This window comes from Spinacia oleracea, chromosome 4, assembly GCF_020520425.1.
Source record: "Spinacia oleracea cultivar Varoflay chromosome 4, BTI_SOV_V1, whole genome shotgun sequence".
In the NCBI taxonomy this organism is placed as follows: Eukaryota; Viridiplantae; Streptophyta; class Magnoliopsida; order Caryophyllales; family Amaranthaceae; genus Spinacia; species Spinacia oleracea.
In genome coordinates, this window is record NC_079490.1 from 169,770,046 (window position 1) to 169,789,737 (window position 19,692).

The 19,692-nt window shown below is 35.1% G+C and overlaps 2 protein-coding genes across 2 annotated transcripts; both read left to right on the plus strand.

Annotated features, from left to right (window-relative positions):
• LOC110779521 (uncharacterized) lies at positions 1–2,281 on the plus strand. The gene is made up of 3 exons (XM_056842623.1): positions 1–291; positions 406–1,311; positions 1,424–2,281. The coding sequence occupies exons 1-3, from the start codon at positions 1–3 to the stop codon at positions 2,279–2,281; spliced, it is 2,055 nt and encodes a 684-aa protein (XP_056698601.1).
• A 1,875-nt stretch (positions 2,282–4,156) lies between these two features.
• Positions 4,157–19,590, plus strand: LOC110779520 (uncharacterized). The gene is made up of 17 exons (XM_056842624.1): positions 4,157–4,410; positions 4,480–4,654; positions 7,271–7,402; positions 7,525–7,659; positions 8,204–8,365; positions 10,473–10,680; positions 11,083–11,164; positions 11,363–11,459; positions 14,857–14,985; positions 15,104–15,238; positions 15,801–15,962; positions 16,059–16,088; positions 16,493–16,700; positions 17,096–17,177; positions 17,613–17,709; positions 17,812–17,928; positions 18,640–19,590. Exons 1-17 carry the CDS (start codon positions 4,157–4,159, stop codon positions 18,862–18,864), a joined length of 2,430 nt encoding a protein of 809 aa, XP_056698602.1. The 3' UTR covers positions 18,865–19,590.
• Positions 19,591–19,692: the final 102 nt, after the last annotated feature.

The window sequence follows — 19,692 nt, forward strand, 5'->3', positions numbered from 1 at the left end:
ATGGCAAGGAAATCTGGCTCGAAATCTCAAAGCAGCAAGCATGGAAATGAAAAAGGCAAACCTCGAGGACCATCATCGGATTCACAAGCTTTGAAAACACGCAGTATTGAGGAGGTTATGGGGGTAGAAGCACTGGATTTTGGGCTCGAAAATGAAATTTTCACGCCAAAATCAGGATTGCAACATCTTCAAACTCGATCAGAAGCGAGGCATTCGTTTAATGAGTTTATGGAGGTGATTCATGGCTCAGCAAATCAGATGAACCAAGATACTGCTCGATCTAATATGGAAGTGGGTACGATTTCAATTCCTATATTGCATCAATTTGATGAAGCTGCTGCTACTGATAATGCACCTATTATTGATAATAATGTTGAAATACCTATGAAATTGAATCCATAACAGACTGTTTCTGATAATATTGATGTTAGTGAAATTCACAGTGATGAGAGTAACCCTTTTGAAATCGATTTTGATGATATTCAAGAGGAGATTGATTTTTGGAGTTCAGATGTGGTGTGCTACATTGTGGGGGCTAATCCTCCTATAAATGTCATGGAGGGTTTCATTCGAAGGATATGGAAACAGTTGAATGTTGACAAGGTTGTCATGGTGAGAAAGGGGGTTTTCCTGGTGAGATTTCTTACTATGGACTCGAGAGATAAGGTGTTGAAAGGACACTATTTCTTTGATAGCAAACCCCTTATTCTGAAACCTTGGAACTCTGATATGAACATGGATACACCAGAGCTTCAATCTGTGCCAATTTGGGTGCAATTGAAGTTAAACTTCAAATATTGGGGGGAAAAGGCATTGTTTAAGATTGTGGCACAGTTAAGCAAGCCACTAAGGAGGGATCACGCCACAATCTGTAGAGATAAACTTCAGTTTGCTAGAGTCATGGTGGATGTGCCATTGTCTCAAGAATTACCTGATTTTATCTCTTTCAGAGATGAGAATGGTATTATGGTGAGAGTTGCCATATTTTATGAATGGAGGCCAACAATGTGCACTAAATGCAAGATGTTTGGTCACCTACAGACTGAATGCAGACAGGGTCAGAAGAAGATTTGGGTTAGGAAAGCTCCACCACCTGTATCAGTTCCAGTTCAACCAACTGTACAGGGTGAACATGTGGTTAGTCCTATTGTGGATCAAGAAGGTTTTCAGAGATCTTTGAGACCAATCAGGGTGAGAGTTGGTATAGAAACTCCAGTTAGAACTTCTAGTGTTTTTCAGGTGTTGGAGGCTTCATTACTTGATAATGAAGAATTGGTAGGAGGACAGTATCAAGGGGATGAACAAAGGATAGTGATGCCTGGAGGAGGGAACTCTTCCAACTCTAATGGATAGAGTGTTAGCTTGGAATGTCAGGGGTCTAAACTCAATACAGAAATAGAATGAGGTTAATCACTTCATTCAGAAGTATGCAGTGGGTTTGGTGGGACTCCTGGAACATAAGGTGAAGATCTATAATCTAGGGAAGCTTTACCAGAAAGTATTTGTAAATTGGTGTTTTACTAGCAACTCTAGCTATCACTCTGTTGGTAGGATTGTTGTAGCCTGGAAGGCTGGTTGCTTCACAGTTAACATTGTGGTTGCATCCAGTCAGTTTGTTCACTGCCATGTTACTCCTGTAAGTGGTAGGAAGCCCTTTTATTGCACTTTTGTTTATGCTTATAATGATGCTGGTATGAGACAAAATCTATGGAGGGATTTGTTGTTGCTTAATACTCAAGATCCCTGGATTGTGTGTGGGGATTTCAACTGTGTTATGGCATTAGATGAGAGAATTGGAGCTCCTGTCAGACATAGAGATATTGTGGATGTGAGCAATTGTATGCATGCTTGTGGTATGGAGGATATTAAGTGTGTGGGTAATCTTTTTACCTGGTACAACAAGCAAAAAGGAAATAACAGGGTTTTTTCAAAAATTGATAGATTTATGGCTAATCATGCTTGGCAATCTTGCTTTCTAGTTGCTGAAGTGTGCTTTATGCCAGAAGGTCATTTTGATCATTCTCCTGGACTTCTTTCTGTGTATCCCAGAGATGATGGAGGGAAGAAACCATTTAAATACTTTACTATGTGGAAGCCTTCAACTGTGTTTTCTGATACTGTCCAGCAGGCTTGGAACACACGGATTCTTGGCACTAAAATGTTCATTTTGATTAATAAGCTGAAAAGAGTTAAACTGGCTCTTAAAGAGTTGAATAAAGTAGGTTTTACAGATATTCATGCTGCAGATTTGAGAGCTTATCAGACTATGGTGAGTGCATAAACTGCAATGCATAATAATCCATCTGATCAAAGTTTTGCAGATGCAGAGTTGATTGCAATTCAGGATTATAAGGAGAAACATAAAGCTTATTTGGCTTTCCTCAGTCAGAAAGAAAAATTGTCTTGGCTTAAAGATGGGGATGAGAATACTTCCCTTTTTCACCAGAGTATCAAGAACAGGAAGGTGCAAAACCAAGTTTATAGCATCTATGATATGAAAGGAGAATGGAAAGATACATCTGATGGGGTGTCCCAAGCTTTCTTGGATTATTATAAAGTGCTCCTAGGTAGTACTTCTGATAATAGAACACCAGTAAACAGGGAGGTGGTTCAGCAGGGGCCAGTTTGTATGGATCATCATAAAGCTATTCTCAATTCTCCCTATACAGCAGATGAAGTTAAGAAGGCTCTTTTCTCTATTCCAGGTATTAAAGCTCCTGGTCCAGATGGCTTTGGTTCTTATTTTTATAAAGATGCTTGGCATATTGTTGGGGATGAAGTCATTGCAGCCATACTTGATATGTTACAGCAAGGAAAAATCTTAAAGGAGGTGAACCACACTGTGATTACTCTCATCCCTAAGACTAAATGTCCAAAAGATGTGAGTGAGTTCAAGCCAATCTCTTGCTGCAATACCATCTATAAGTGCATAACAAAAGTCTTGTGTGGGAGATTAAGACAAGTTCTTCCTGATCTCATTTTGGAAAATCAAGGAGGCTTTGTTCATGAGAGATACATAGTTCATAATATTATGGTTGTTTAAGATTTAGTCAGGCATTATGGGAGGAAAGGGGTTAAGCCTAGCTGTCTTATGAAGATTGATCTTCAAAAAGCCTATGATACTGTTGATTGGCATTTCTTACAGGAGATGCTGGAATTGTTGGATTTCCCTAAGCAATTTGTTGATATGGTTATGCAATGTGTGTCTACTCCCATGTTTTCTTTGATGCTGAATGGTTCTATGCATGGTTTCTTTAAGTCCAAGAGAGGATTGAGGCAAGGAGTCCCTATCTCTCCTCTGCTGTTTGTCATTTGCATGGAATATTTGTCTAGAATTCTGAATAGAGTGAGCTCTATGCCTCAGTTTCAATTTCATCCAAGGTGTAAAGGGATTGGTCTTACTCACTTATGTTTTGCTGATGATCTGATTATCTGTAGCAAGGGAGATTATTATTCTATTTACTTATTGCTTCAAGCTTTCAAGTTGTTTTCTAATTCTTCTGGCTTAAAGGCAAATCAACAAAAATCTTCTATCTACTGTCATGGTATGCAGGAATCTGATATTCAGAGGGTAGTGGATGTTTCTGGATTTTCTAGAAGTATGCTGCCTTTTAAATACTTGGGTATTCCTATATGCTCTAAGAAGATTTATGTGGCTCAGTGTGCTCATCTGGTGGATAAGATGATAACCAGGATCAAAGTTTGGAGTTCTAGGAACTTATCCTATACAGCAAGAATGCAGCTTGTTAATTCAGTTTTGCTAAGTTTGCATATGTATTGGGCTCAAATATATGTGCTTCCAAAAAGTGTTCTACAAGATATAGTGAAGATCTGCAGAGCCTTTCTATGGAGTGGCCATGCTTTCAGTCATAAACCAAGCAAGATAGCTTGGGATAAAGTCTGTAGTGACAAGCAAACTGGAGGTCTGGGGTTTAGAGATGTTCAGACTTGGAATATAGCCTTTATGGGAAAATATGTATGGGCTTTAGTCAAGAAGCAGGATAATGTGTGGATTAGGTGGATTAATTCAGTCTACTTAAAGGATGGGGATTGGTGGGAGTATCAGTCTGGCTCTACTGCTAGCTGGTACTGAAAACAAGTTTGTAATACAAAGGAGAAACTAAAACAGTTTTTTACTCTTGCAGAGTTTGAAAACATGCCTCAGTATTCAGTGAAACAAGTGTATGAGAAACTTGTAGGGGATAAGCCAAGGGTGCATTGGGATAAAATGGTGTGGAATAGGATGAATGTTCCAAAACATAGATTCATTTGCTGGTTGGCTGTTCAATCCAAGCTTCAGACTACAGAAAAACTAGCAAAGATAGGCATTAGTCAATCTGCTAGTTGTTTGATTTGTGGCCTGGATGATGAGACTCATCAGCATTTATTCTTTCAGTGCCAGTATAGTAGGTAAATTATTATAGCAGTTCACCAGTGGATAGGCTTCTCTATTCATGGCAATTTGGTTCAGTTACTCAGGAAAGCTGGACAAAGTAGAGCTTCAAGGTTCAGGAAGCAGGTTTATTTTGCAGCTGTTGGTGCTGCTGTCTATCTGATCTGGAAATGTAGAAACACTAGCTTTTGGGATAGTACCATTCCCACTGTCAGTCAGAGTATGAAGGATTTGAAGCAAATGGTCAAGAGCAAAATTCAGGTAGTTTTGCCAAAACATGTAAGCAAGAGGGATAGTGACTGGTTCGCAAATTTGTAATAGCCTTTTAGGCATTCTGGTTGTGTTTTTAGAGCTTGTTTTAGCTTTGTTTTTGCTAATTTCAAGGGCATAGACTCCAACCTAGTTGGTTTGTATAACTTGGAGTTGGCTTAAGTTGTAATTGTTGATCCAATTAATATTATTCTCTCTTGCTTAGCAAAAAAAAAAGAGGCACTGGACCTAATTAGTTAAGAATTGAAATTAATTACTTAACCACTGGAACTAATTAGTTAATCACTAGAAATAACTAGTTAACCAATGGAACCAATGAGTTAAGCAGTCAAAGTGATTTTTTCGATAAAGCGTTCTTACACAAAAGTTGCCGAAAATATTATTACTCCGTAAAACGAAGTATCTTTCATTTAGAAGTATATAATGAAGGGTTGTTTGCTATCATTGATATTTTTATTAGGAAAGGTGTCTCGATGATTTTGTCTCATGAAAATATGAAACCTATAATACAATCATAGGTTATCATTTTGATTTCATAACTAACTGGTATGGTTACGTGCACTACAACAAACAGGACCAAAGAGGGCGAATTTTTTCGCCCTGTTTGATCAAAATGTCGCCCTCCTAACCTTTAAGGGCGCCTTAAAAATCGCCCTTAGCGCGCCCTGTTACATCCGTCCTATTAGCTTCCCAGGGCAACATGTTAATTTCGCCCTCTTTGATCAATACCAAATAGGGCAAATGGATTTCGCCTTCTTTGGTTGAAATCAAGGAAATCAACACTTATCTCGCCCTATTACATAACTTTTTGCCCTCTAAAGTATCTTTACAAGGGCGAATTTGTTTTCCCTGTTTGTTCAAAACCAACCGTGGCGAATAGCTTTAGTCGCCCTTCTTGTTAAACTTTTTATTTTTAAAAAAAGAAATCTGATGGGGGCAACCAGTAACAGGGAAGCTACATTTTACAGGACAAATCCGAATCATGTAGTGAGGTTAATATAGTTGATAAAAACAACAAATGTCAAATAATACCAACTGATAAAGATTCTGGTGGTCTTTTATAATTTCTGTAAACTTTTACACAAGAAAATCTGATGACAAGATATGTCTGTATTACAATGCACACAAACCTTGCAATTACTGGATAAAGAGAATATTTATGAAGATATAAACCAGCGATCAGAATATCCAGCATCAATATCCAGCATCTGCAACCCTTTGAATATCAGAACATCAGGCATCTGCAAACATCAGAATATCCAGCATCTGGTCCCTCAAACCAGCGATCCCAGGAAAGATTTACAGGCAAGAAAATCTGAGGGGAGAAAACATTTATGAAAATATAAATTTTCCTCTAATAAGTAATTTGATAGATGATAGATGATTTACCCCTGTTAAGAAAACGCAAAGAGAAGAAGGAGTTAAGCAAATACGATACCAGACGAACATCAGGGGAACTTCAGATATGCAAATATGTGCTATTGGACAAAATTTCAGGCGAACACAACCGGATTTCAAGCGAACCAAAACGCATAAAATTAGGGCTTATAACCAGCGAAATTGAAGATGGAGAGGGAGAGAGAAAGCTAAATTAGAGATTTAGGGGAGAAAATGAGCTTCTAAATTGAAGATTTAGGGAGAGAGAAAGCTGAAGCTTGGAAAATCAAATTTGTGTTCCTTCATTTTGGGATCCTTACGAAGCAAAATTGAAGCGAAGTTTGGAAAGAGTTTTGTCTGAAGTTTAGGAGGGTTCTTTTGTTTTTTTTTAAAAAAAAATTGATCAAAGAGGGCGAATTTTAAAGGTCGCCTTTCTATCATCATCAAAGAGAGCGAAATTTGTAATTCGCCCTTTCTGTTATTGTCAAGGGGGACAAAGGAACGTTTCGCCCTTTTTGTTTTAAATCAATAACGACAACGTATGGTGGCCCTGTTTGAATTGTTTTACAAGGACGATTTTATGGTTGCCTTTCCTTTTACAAAAAAATCGCCCTGGTTGCTACTGTTTCTTGTAGTGGTGGTCTGAATGATCATGATCATATTCATATTCATATTCATAAACCCAATGATTTAAGTTTACTTGCGACCTTTATCATCAACCCAAATATTTTACTTGCGACCTTTATCATCAACCCAATGATTTTACTTAACAAAGAGGAATCAAGTACGTGCATAGTGTCACTAATCTTTCATTTGGCAAGGTGTCTCAACGATTTGTCTCATATTTCAATTTTTTTTATTATCTTTTTGTTTTCAATTTCTTTCCTTTTTATTAAACCAATAATGCAATTATTTTCCTTTATGGTTTAAAATCTTAATGATAGGTTATCAATTTGATTTCATAATTAACTGGTACGGTTACGTGGTGTGAGTGATTAGGATCATATATGATACATCCACACTTGGATGTGATCATAGTAGTTCATAACACAATATATAAGCCTTTTATTTTCGAAGTAAAAATCAACAAATAATTGATTCATCGATCGAGTATTATTGTTGTTATACTTCACGTCCAAAATGGTGATTTATAATAACTATTACATCGTTTATGTCATTTTCTCGTGACTTAATTCTTAATGTTTACTTTATGGGTCTATGTTTTCGTAGGGTGCAAAGATTTTACTTGCAATGTTGAGTATGTTAATTTGGTGGGGTGAACTTCATGTTCAAGCACAAAGTTCATCTAGTAGCGTGATTGATTTCGGAGCTGTTGGAGATGGAATTACCGATGATTCTAATGTAATTAATTAACTAACAACGTACTTAATTACTACTTCCGTGCTAAAATAACATTTATGTTAGAGTCGCTTCTTTCTATAATCAGTATATGTTCGGTAAATGACTGTTCGGAAAATCTTCAGACTTTTGCAAAAGCGTGGCAATCGATATGCGGAGGATCAGGGCAAAGTGAACTCATAATTCCAAATGGGAAGACATTTTTGCTAAAGCCAATAACATTTCAAGGTCCTTGCAAGTCCACAAACATCTCCGTTAAGGTATGACTAATTTATACGGAGTTCCGCCCAGCCAATCTCCATGATTGGCAAGCATAACATATCAAGAGTTATTTTCCTAAATAAATTATCAAAATACTCTGTATACAATCTAAGTATTTAAATATACAATCTCTTTTTATATTAATTTTTATTTTTTTATATTTTTATTTTTTAAAAGTATCAAATAGATTGTATATTGCCACTTTTAGATTGTATATTTGTTCGTTATAATTACGAGAATGCCACTTAATATGCCAATCAAGGTTATTGTTTTGAAATTTCTCAAGTTAGTGTGCGTTCTATTCACCTGATTTTCATTCATTTTTCATGAACTTATCTGAATTTAACTGATATCTGAACTTGTTAGAACTTATCAAAATTTATTTTAGTCATAAATTATACTTGATCAACCCTTATTTTTACTGAACTTATCTTATCTAAACTTATCTGAACTTATTTTTCGTTAAATAAGTGAAAATAAGGTGAACAAAACAAGGCCTTAATTGCATCTTAATCTGGTTTAATTATGGTGAGATTGTTACAGATATTGGGACAAATTGTGGCACCTAACAACATTGCAGCATTTAGTGGTTACTCTCGAGATAATTGGCTACAGTTCTTAAGCGTCGACGGACTTACCGTTGATGGTGCTGGTACTGGGAATATTGACGGTAACGGCGATGTTTGGTGGAAAACTTGTTTACCAGTAAGTTACTAATAAAGAGTTTACGGATATAAATACCCCGAGTTTTGCCTTAATTCACCAAATGCCCATCAAGTTCCAATAATTCACCAAATACCCCTCACAAATGACTTAATATCCCAAATACCCCTCCATGACGTCATCATCCTTAATTAACTCAATTATCATCTAATTAACCCACCCATTTACACATTTTTCCTAATTAACCCATTTTTTCCTAATTAACCCATCTTCTTCCTCTCACTCCTTCCGCCACCAACCCTTCTTCCTCTCCCTTCTTCCGCCACCACATCGCACCCGTTTTCTCCCTCCTCGACCCATCACCGCCGCCACCACCTCGCCCCCATTTACCATTGAAGCCCCTCGCCTTTTCCTCCTCCCTCACGCCCTCCCTCCCTACATTACCACCACCGCCGCCACTCATCACCACCATCTGATCTCCTCCCCCGACAACACCAACACCACTCATCATCACCATTTTTATTTCCTTTGCAAATTCCAATTCTTCAAAGCAAATGATGCGTCAAATCTCATCAATCGACATCCAAGAACAACTCTAAACCCAATTATCATCCTCCTCCAGATCCACTATCTTTCTTCAAAATAAACCCATCTTTTTCCATTATTGATTTCTTTGCATTATTTAGGTTTTCATCTCCAATTTTTTTTGGATGGATTCGCACTTTTCATCTCCCTATATCACACAAATCAAATTTTCATTCAATTCACACTTTTTCAATTAGTTAATTCTAGCCAAAAATTCGTCTTAATCGAATAATTTTCAGCCAAAAATTCTAGTTGCTTCCTTCTCGTTTTCCAGCCAAAAATGGCGGTGCAAGGTGGGTTTGGTAAATTGGTGGTGGTGATCGAATGGTCCAGAAAAAGGGAGAGAGTTTGAGTAGAATCTTGATTTTGTGGTCCCTGAGTTATGGTGGTTTCTAGGGTTCCTGGGCATTGAGTTCGACGAGGACGAAGGAGATGGCGGGGTGCTGGAGGCAGTAGCAGGGGGCTTCCATGGAGGAAAGGGAATGAGGAACAAGGGTGACCGAATCAATTGAGGTGGGTGGTGGGTTAATGGAAGAAGGAAGGGGAGTGAGAAAAGAAAAAGAAATGGGTGGGTTAATGGGTTAATGGGTGGGTAATTAAGGATTAGGGGGTTAATGAGGGATTAGGTGAGTAATTAGATCGTAATTGGTCGATTATGAGGATGATGACGTCATAGAGGGGTATTTGGGGTATTAAGTCATTTGTGAGGGGTATTTGGTGAATTATTGAAACTTGATGTGCATTTGGTGAATTAAGGCAAAACTCGGGGGTATTTCATGAAATATCCGAAGAGTTTAATTATTCACCATTACCCATCTTTAATTATATCCATGAAAATTTAGGATTATTTAATCACTTTCTTATTATTTAACAGGGCGATAAATGTCCACCAAGACCTACCGTAAGTAAATCGTGTTATTGTAATACTACCTCCATTTCATAATGATTTTTACCGTTTAATTTATTATACATGATTAAAAGGTAGGCTAAATTTTTTTGCCCATTATGTCAAGCCGGATCAAACTTTGGGCTGATTTTTATGCCCAAAATCCGCTATTTTGGGCCAAAAAAATAGGAGGCTTTTGGGGTCATATTCAGGTCAGACCAACTTTATAAATTCCATTTTTGAGCTACACAAAACTCACCAAAAAAGTTAAATCGGGTTGGGTCTGGATGGTCTCGGAAATGAGACCTAAAATGCGACCAAAAACCCGCTATTTTCCGGACCAGGTCAGACTCAAAATTATCAAGTTTACATGTTCTTTACATTGTGCTTTGTACAAATTGTACTACTTTGGACATGAAAATGTACCATCTTACCACCTTACCCTACATCTTTCCATTCATTTTTTCTTACTTTATTATTATTTTTCCTTACACTGCACCGTCCACCTTTTAACATGTACTATCTCTCTTATTTTATTCATATTTTATTATACACACCCATCATTTTACACACTCTATCTCATTTAAAAAAAAATATTCATGCAAATAGTAACGTAAAAATTATGATAAATTTTTACATTATTGTTGACTTGTTGTCGATATGGTGATCGATAAACAGATGGTAACATTCAAGCATTGCAATAACCTGAAACTCCTCAACTTAAATTTAACAAACAGTCCTAGAAATTTTATTATGCTTAGAGCAAGTGATGTTGTTGAAGTATCCCACCTCCAAATTCATGCCCCGGCTGATAGCCCTAACACTGATGGTATCGACATTCATGGTTCAACTAGGGTTTTCATCCATGATTCTGCCATCGGCACTGGTATATCTATTTTACGAATATTTCGAGATTATACTATTTTCTCCGTTTCTTTTTGTTCTTTACGTTTTCCTTTTTGGGTGTTTCACAATGTTCTTTATATTTCATTTTATATTATCACATAAATGCTTTAATATTCTATCAAAATTTGTGTCCAATGATTATTTTAACCAATTAAATTCATTGGGTCATTTCACACTTTTCCATTGGAAAAATTAAAATTTTCTCATTTTCCCAATATCAGAATTTTGATAAAAGTGAAAATATTATAAATAAACGTAATTTGCCTGGTTTAAATAATAATAATAATAAAAAGAATCTCAATGTACACTGATTAGTCGTTAATAAGTAGGAACTTAATTAAGATTTCATTTTTCTAAATTAACCAAATTCCTGTTGTTTTAGGTGATGATTGTATCGCTATAAGTGACCGTGCTCACCATGTAAACATATCACAATTTTCATGCGGTCCTGGACATGGTATAAGGTTCGTCTCAAATTCTCAATCACTCGGCACTTGTATAGTTCTATGTCTTCTACATGCGACACTTCTTTTTTTCATTCTAGTTCTTATGAAGATGGTCCAATCAAATATTTTGGCCAAGAGGATATAATAGATTTATTGTCAGACAATTTTTTACAAGAATTTTCCTTATGCTCGTGTTGAATACTCCGTATAAATTAGCATTGGAAGCTTGGGAGATGATACCGTAGAGGAAGTGCGCGTATGGAACTCAAATATCATAGGGGCAATGACTGGGATAAGAATTAAAACATGGCAGGTAAAAATACACATAATACATAGGTTGGAGAGACCCATCTCAGAGATATATTTAGCAAATACATCTCACTCCACAAAACGACGAAATAGGGATAAGACAAGCATTAAAACAAATGCCATTTTTCATAAAAAATGATTTTGTCATTTAGTATTTGCCTTTAGCCTATTTTGTCGTTTTGTTGGTTGATATATTTTTGTAAAAACATATCTGACATGAGAATATACTTCCTCTAATACTCCGTACATAGTGCAGTGAAATTTGCACAGAATGAGAAATGAGAAAAGCCAACAAGATCTTGCCACACCTCTAGGAAATGTCACGTGGTAGATTCTTGTTGGTTCTTTTCATTTCTCATTCGAGTCAATCTCAAGTCAACATTATTAGTATTTATATATTGACATTTTGATTTGATCTTAATTTAGGGTGGGAGTGGATTTGCTAGAAATATATTCTACGAGAATATCACAATTACTAATGCTTCTTACCTATTAATCGACCAATACTATTGTCCTAACAGATCATGCACTTTAAATGAGGTACGTACGCTATGGATAAGCTATATCATTACAGTTTTTTATACATGCTATACCCACTTGTAAAGTTGTAATTTAAAAATACATACACAATAATAATTTTTTGCTTTTTTTTATTGATACTTTTCCTAATTTTAATATTTGATGATTTTGCTAAATATCTTTTAAACTTACTCTCTTCTAGAGTATGTTGTAAAACTTATTTAGTTTAATTTGTTTCTATTTAAGTTTCTGATTTTAATAAAGGTTAAAATGGAAAATTATATATTTTCCCCGTTTCTGAAAACTTTACGCTATGAAATATGTGTCCAAAATATGAAAATTTGACCGTAAATTCCCACTATTACATGCATCAAAACGTTACATGTAAGATCTTGTTAGATTGGTTTCGACATGTATTTTTAGAATATAAATTTTTTTATAATTTTTTCAGTACGAAATTGGATATATTAGTAGTTTAATATTGCATTGGAGTCCGTGCAAATAATAACTGTAAATAATTTTATGAAATGGAGGTAGTACCTTTTTTAAAGCCACCTCAGACGTTCCTTTATAAAATAGAGATATTCATTCCTGCCCTACTACGTTCACTAATTTCTTGTTATATATACTCCGTAGTGCGTACTAATCTTTTATTTTATTTTTGATGTTGTTTGGTGATGAAATCAATTGATCGAAGACATCGGCAGTTCAGATAAGCAATGTTCATTAGACGAATATCGTCGGAACATCGGCGACAGAAGCAGCAATTACGTTTAACTGTAGTCAACATTTTGGGTGCAAAAACATTGAAGCTGATCAAATTAACCTCACTTGAGCCGTAATCGGAAAACAGATATATAGTGAATGCATTAACGCTCATGGACAAAGTGATTCTACTATTCCTAAGATTAATTGTTTTTAACGGTTGAAGCCATTTGCTTAATCCTTTTTCCTTATGACATTGGAAAAAGCTATTAATTAGCTAGTTCAATAATTGCTTAATTTGTGACTAAAAGCGTATTTGATTTGTAAGGCGCGCAACAATAATAAAAGTATTCTCTTAATCAATCAATAATAAAGGTTGAATTTCAAGGCTCAAAGTTTGGTTTTCTGCATTTCTGTATTGTGTTTCTTGTGTTACAAAGCTGTGCAACTACGAATACTTTTCTTGTGTTTCTTCCAGCGTATGAGAGCAATTTAGCAGACCAAGATCTCACCTTAGCAACCATTTTATCTATCAAAGGCTTACATTGGCTGAAGTTGAGCTTTTTAGAAGCTAGGGGCACTCCAAGGTACCTTAAGGGTAGTTCTCCCTTCTACATACCAGTAACATGTCTAATAGAATTGAATCACCAACATCAGAAGAAACCCCACACATGACACATGTAGATGCTACTTTTTATCAAGATTAGCTTCCAAACCGGACGCATATGAAAATTTGAGAAAAGCATTCATCATCAGTTTAACAGAACATGAGTAAATCATCTACAAACATGAGATGAGTGATCTTCAATCTCTCACAACGAGGGTGAAAGTTGAAATCGGAATTTTGGCATATACTCTGTCCCCAAGGCAAAGAGAAATGGGGAGAGAGGATCTCCTTAATTGTCTCAAACCTTTCTTAGCCTTGAAAGGAGGACAAGGTTTACCATTTATAAGCACAAAATAGGAAACGGAAGTGAAGTAACACATTCCATAATCCAAGATATGAAAACAGTAGGAAAGCCCAATTCAACCAAGACACTTTCAAGAAAACTCCATTCAATTGAATCATAAGCCTTTTTGAGATCCATCTTCAACATACATCTAAGAGATAAGGTTTTCCTATTGCAACCTTTAATTAGCTCAGTAGCTAATTAAATATTTTTCGCAATGTGTCTAGTGGGAACAAAACCAGATTGATTTCAATTTGTGATTTATACTTAAGAAAAAACATAGTCGTGTGGGGTCTTGTTTGATTCGCCTCAATAAATATTTTTTAAATATCAACTTTTTATAATTTTTTATGATCCATAATTATAATTATAGATATTAATGTTCGAAATTGTGCATTGACAAACGTGACTAAATATTTGTGTCATATAAATAAGAACAGAGGAAGTACATTATTAGTAAACGTCATGTCTCCCCTCAAAACGTAATCACAACTATACCCATTTACATTACAAGTATACTCATTTGTACATTAGTTTATTCATTTACGTAATTAATGGGTGAATCTACCATAAGCTTGAAAACCTTTGTGAACATAGTTAGTAAGAAAAAACAATCCATCCATGATAATATGACAAGGAAATAAATATTATCAAAACAAAAATAAATGAAAAGGAAATAAATATTATCAAAAATCCAAAAATACATGAAAAGGAAATAAATCAAAATGGGCCTAAAATGATTATTTGTTTCTATACCTTAAAACAGGGAGGAAATCAAGTACGTGCATGGTGTCACTAATCTTTTTATTTGGAATGGTGTCTCGACGATTTATCTCATGTGACAGAATGAAATCAATTATGTTTTAATTAATTTATTTTTTGTTGATTCCTTTCCTTTTTATTAAACTAATAATACAATTATTTTATCTGATGGTCAAATCTGAATGATAGGTTATCAATTTGATTTCATAACTTACTGGTATAGTTACGTGGTGTGAATGATTAGGATCATATCCATACTTAGATGTGATCATAGTTCATAACACACTATATAAGCTTTTGATATTCAAAGTAAAAATCAACAAATTGTCGATTCATCGATCGAGTATTATTGTTACGTCCAAAATGGTGATTTATAACTATTATTACATCGTTTATGTCATTTTTGTTGTGGCTTAATTATTAAAATGTTTACTTATCGAAATGTATTAATTTATGTTTTCGTAGGGTGCAAAGATTTTACTTGCAATGTTGAGTATGTTAATATGGTGGGGTGAAGTTCATGTTCAAGCACAAAGGTCGTCTAGCGTGATAGATTTCGGAGCCGTTGGAGATGGAACTACCGATGATTCTAAGGTAATTAATTAACTAACAATTAACTTACCATTTCTGTAATAAAATACGGAGTAACATTTATGTTAGAGACGTTTATTTATGTATATGTTTGGTAAATGACTGTTCGGGATATCTTCAGGCTTTTGCAAAAGCGTGGCAATCGATTTGCGGAGGATTAGGGCAAAGTGAACTCATAATTCCAAATGGGAAGACATTTTTGCTAAAGCCAGTAAAATTTCAAGGTCCTTGCAAGTCCACTAGTATTTCCGTTAAGGTATATGACTAATTTTTGGCATGGTTGAGATGTACAAAAATTTACATGGATAAAAACGATACTCTTTTATGTCAATTTAACACCGGTTCCTTAAAATCACAAAGTAATACTACACGATCTCTAATTGTAATTTTAGATCGAAGAACAATACTTTCTCCGCCCCTTAAATATTGCACCATGTTGACTTTACGCTTCTCAACGCACAACTTTGACTCTTAATATATCGAATTATATATCGACATGAATATAACAAGATCCTCCATGATTGCATATTTTCATACATATATATTAACAAAGATGGTCAAAGACACAACGTGAATACTGTAAAGGTCAACATGGTGCGATATTTGTGGAACAGAGAAAGTATCATTAATAATCAGCCATACGTGATCTACAAAGATATTAAATTTGTAAACCAGATATTTCGAGAAGAAACATAACTGTTACAATTCAAAACAATTATTATTTATTCTGCCTCCTAAAACACATGTCTATTTAATTAAGTAATGATGGCAAGTTATTTACATTGTAATCTAGTTTAATTATGGTGAGATTGTTACAGATATTGGGACAAATTGTTGCACCTAACAACATTGCAGCATTTAGAGGTTACCCTCGAGATAATTGGCTACAGTTCTTAGACGTCGCCGGACTCACCGTTGACGGTGCCGGTACGGGGAAAATTGATGGAAACGGTGCCGTTTGGTGGAAAACTTGCTTACCCGTAAGTTTACTAATCAAGAGCTTATTCACCAAATTCAGCAATATTATTTGATAAATTTCTTACTAATTTTTACATGTCTTTGTCTATATTTAACAGGGTACCGTTAGATGTACACAAAGACCTACTGTAAGTAAACATAACTCGCGATCTTTAATGAGAACGGAGAGGCCAATATCAGATATGTTTTCCAAAATACATCTCAGCCCACAGTACGATAAAATACGGAAAAGAGAAACACTAAAAACAAACGCCATTTTTCAAAAACTAACACCACTTTTCAAAAAACTAACACCATTTTAAAAAAACAAACGCCATTTTTTCACATACAAATACCATTTTCACCTAAAAAACACAATTTTATTGTTTTGTCCTTTAATGTTTGTCTTTAGCCTATTTTGTTGTTTTGTTTACTGAAATGTATTATGTAATACGTATCTAACATTGGAAATTATTTCCGCATCTTTAACTTTGTTGTTTTGTATATTATATGACTAAATCTTCTATTGTTGTTGATTTGTGATAATTAACAGACGGTAACATTCAATCGTTGCAACAACATGAAACTCCTCAACTTAGATTTTATCAACAGTCCTGGAAATTTTATTTCACTAGTAGCCAGTGACGGTGTTGAAGTATCCCACCTTCAAATTCATGCCCCGGTTCATAGCCCTAACACTGATGGTATCGACATTGTTGGTTCAACTAGGGTTTACATTCATGATTCTGCCGTTGGCACAGGTATATATTCATACGAATATTTTAAGATTATACTAGGAATTTAATAGACTTGATCAGCATGAGCCTGACCCGAAATTTGGCGGGGTTGGGCAGAATTTACAGGACAGATTTACGTGCCCGACCCGGCTCGAAATTTAAAATTTTTACGGGTTTTGGACAACGTAAAACTACACGTACTTTTAGTTATAAAATTTTCCCGGCCAAAACATGGCCCGGAAAGCCCGGCATTCTGGGCCCGAATTAGCGGGGTTTGGGCACAAAAACCGACCCGGATCTTGGCCCGACCCGACACGCTGGCTGAATTTTATGTCCTGACCCGACCCGCCTTTTGATCAGGTCTAGAACTTAATGAGTTATTCTCCACCATTTCTGTACTAACCAAATCCCTCTTGTAGGTGATGATTGTATCGCAATAAATAATCATGCTCACCATATAAACATATCTCATTTTTCATGTGGTCCTGGACATGGTATAAGGTTCGTATGAATAACTCAACATCCTTATGTTTTTTACTCCATCCCTAATTTTTTAGGAGTCACAATTACTACTTTCGTCCGTATTTTTTTAAGAGTCATAATTTCATTTTTGGTAACCTTTACCCCCATTCTCCAATTATTTATTATTTTTTACGTTCTTATGATCCCCAATTAAATCATAAATAATCCATTTTTGGTAAACATTGCACCCAACTTGTTTTTTTTAATATTTTTTTGTTATTGTCAACTACCCTAACTGCATCATTATTATATCAACTTCAATTATGTTTCCTTAATACTTGTGTCAGTCAACATGCGACTCTTACAAAAAATACGGAGGGAGTATTACGTACAAACTAGGACGTCACCGTGTAGAATTTCCCTTTTTCATATTTTGCAAACGTTGAATAATAATAATATAAATGGTTTGATTAGCATTGGAAGCTTGGGACATGATACTATAGAAGAAGTACGTGTATGGAACTCAAGTATTACAGGGGCATCAAGTGCGATAAAAATTAAAACATGGCAGGTAATTACATTTATACACATAAAATTATGAAGCTGTAATTAATTTTCTTAAAATTTATCTAACTTATTTATATATTGACGGTTTTATTTAATCTTAATTTAGGGTGGGAGTGGATTTGCTCGAAATATCTTCTACGAGAATATCACAATTACTAATACTCAATACCCTATATTAATCGACCAATACTATTGCCCGAACAGATCATGCACATTAAATGAGGTACGTAAGCAAGATTAATGGGTCTGGTCTTACGATTTTCTTCAATTGTCATGTCAATATTTCATTAATATTAAATAATTAAATTATTGTTAAGATCCTTTAAGGCCAAGTTCTTTTCGACTTATTTTGACTTATTTCAGACAAAATAAGTTCAGATAAGTTAAGTTAATGTTCAGATAAGTTCAGCAAAAATAAGTTTTTCCAGACATTTTCACACACAAATAAGTTTATTTCAGACAAAATAAGTTTTTTTCCAGATAAAATAAGTTCGGATAAGTTCAAATAAGTTAAGTTCAGATAAGTTCAGATAATATAAGTTCAGTCAAAATAAGTCTAAAAGAACGGAGCATAAGATTCAATGAAATTTAGCTCTTCATCAATTAAATCATTTAAGATTTGTAAATTTATGTGCAATGTCATTTTATTACACCTATTTAATTTAACTCACATATCAAGTCTTAAGTTGAGTTTTAGTTTTTCAAGACTCGATTTAAGACTTTGATAAGACTCGTCTACTTCAATGCTACAATTTCTATGTGTCTGATCTTAAGACTGATGAATCACATGTCACGTCAGCACAATTCAAGTCTTAAGACTTGGGGCTTATCATGCTCGTAACAATGGAAAAGCTATATAATTATATTCAGTCCCGGCTTAATTAGTGCTAAACAGAGTACTAATCTTTTGTTTTTTCGTTGTAATTGTTTGAAGACCTCGGCAATTCAGATAAGTAACATTCATTATACGAATATCGCCGGAACATCGGCGACAGAAGCAGCAATTACGTTTAACTGTAGTCGACATTTTGGTTGCAAAAACATACAAGTTGATAAAATTAACCTCATTTCAGCATTGCCCGGAAAAAAGGCGTACACTCAATGCATTAACGCTCATGGAGAAAGTGATTCTGTTATTCCAAAGATCGGTTGTTTTTAATTATATATCAACCATTGATTTGGCTTAATTGTTTCAAGCCATTGCTTTAAGTATTTCATCACTTGTTTAATTTGTTACTCAAATTTAGCGCCTTTTATTTGTAAAAGTTTTATAGGCGTGCACCAATAATAAAAGCATTTTCTTATCATTTCTCTTTGACATAGGCTATTAGGCTTATTATACAATCCATCTTACTACGCATTAGAGGTGATCAAAATTCGGTTGGGGCCGGGCTTTAACACATGAACTCATGCCCAAACCCATAAATTTTAATGCGGACTTTTTCGGGTTGGGTTCGGGCTTTTGTCTAAAAATACGTGTTTGAGGTTGTCCAAACTCGTACTTTTTCGGACCGGGAGTGGGTCGGGCAAACGGGCCGAGCTATAGATGATCAGATCTACTACACATCTTACTCAAAAGGCTGAGTCATTTCTTCCTCCTTGTGAAAAATCCGCCCTCTGTTATCGTAAAAGGCAGAGAATTGTTAAGATGCCCTCGACAAGAATCATATACCACCAACTTTTTTTTTTTTTTTTGGTGAATGAGCCACAAGGATGGAGATGAGAATCGTTCCCAGGATCACTTTAACCAACTGAGTTATCCCCCACTCTCTTTACCACCTACTTTGGTTGGATGTAATTTTTTTTTATGCATGTTCGATTTTATCAAGTCATTCTGAGGACATATAAATTTAAGATGGTGCAACTATTTTATAACGTATGTTTTCCTTTATACAAAATCGAGTCCTGGACGCTAAATTAATTTTTAAATAACTCTGTTTTTCCCCTTTTTGGTAGAGGCTACATTTGTAATTATCATTTTTTACCA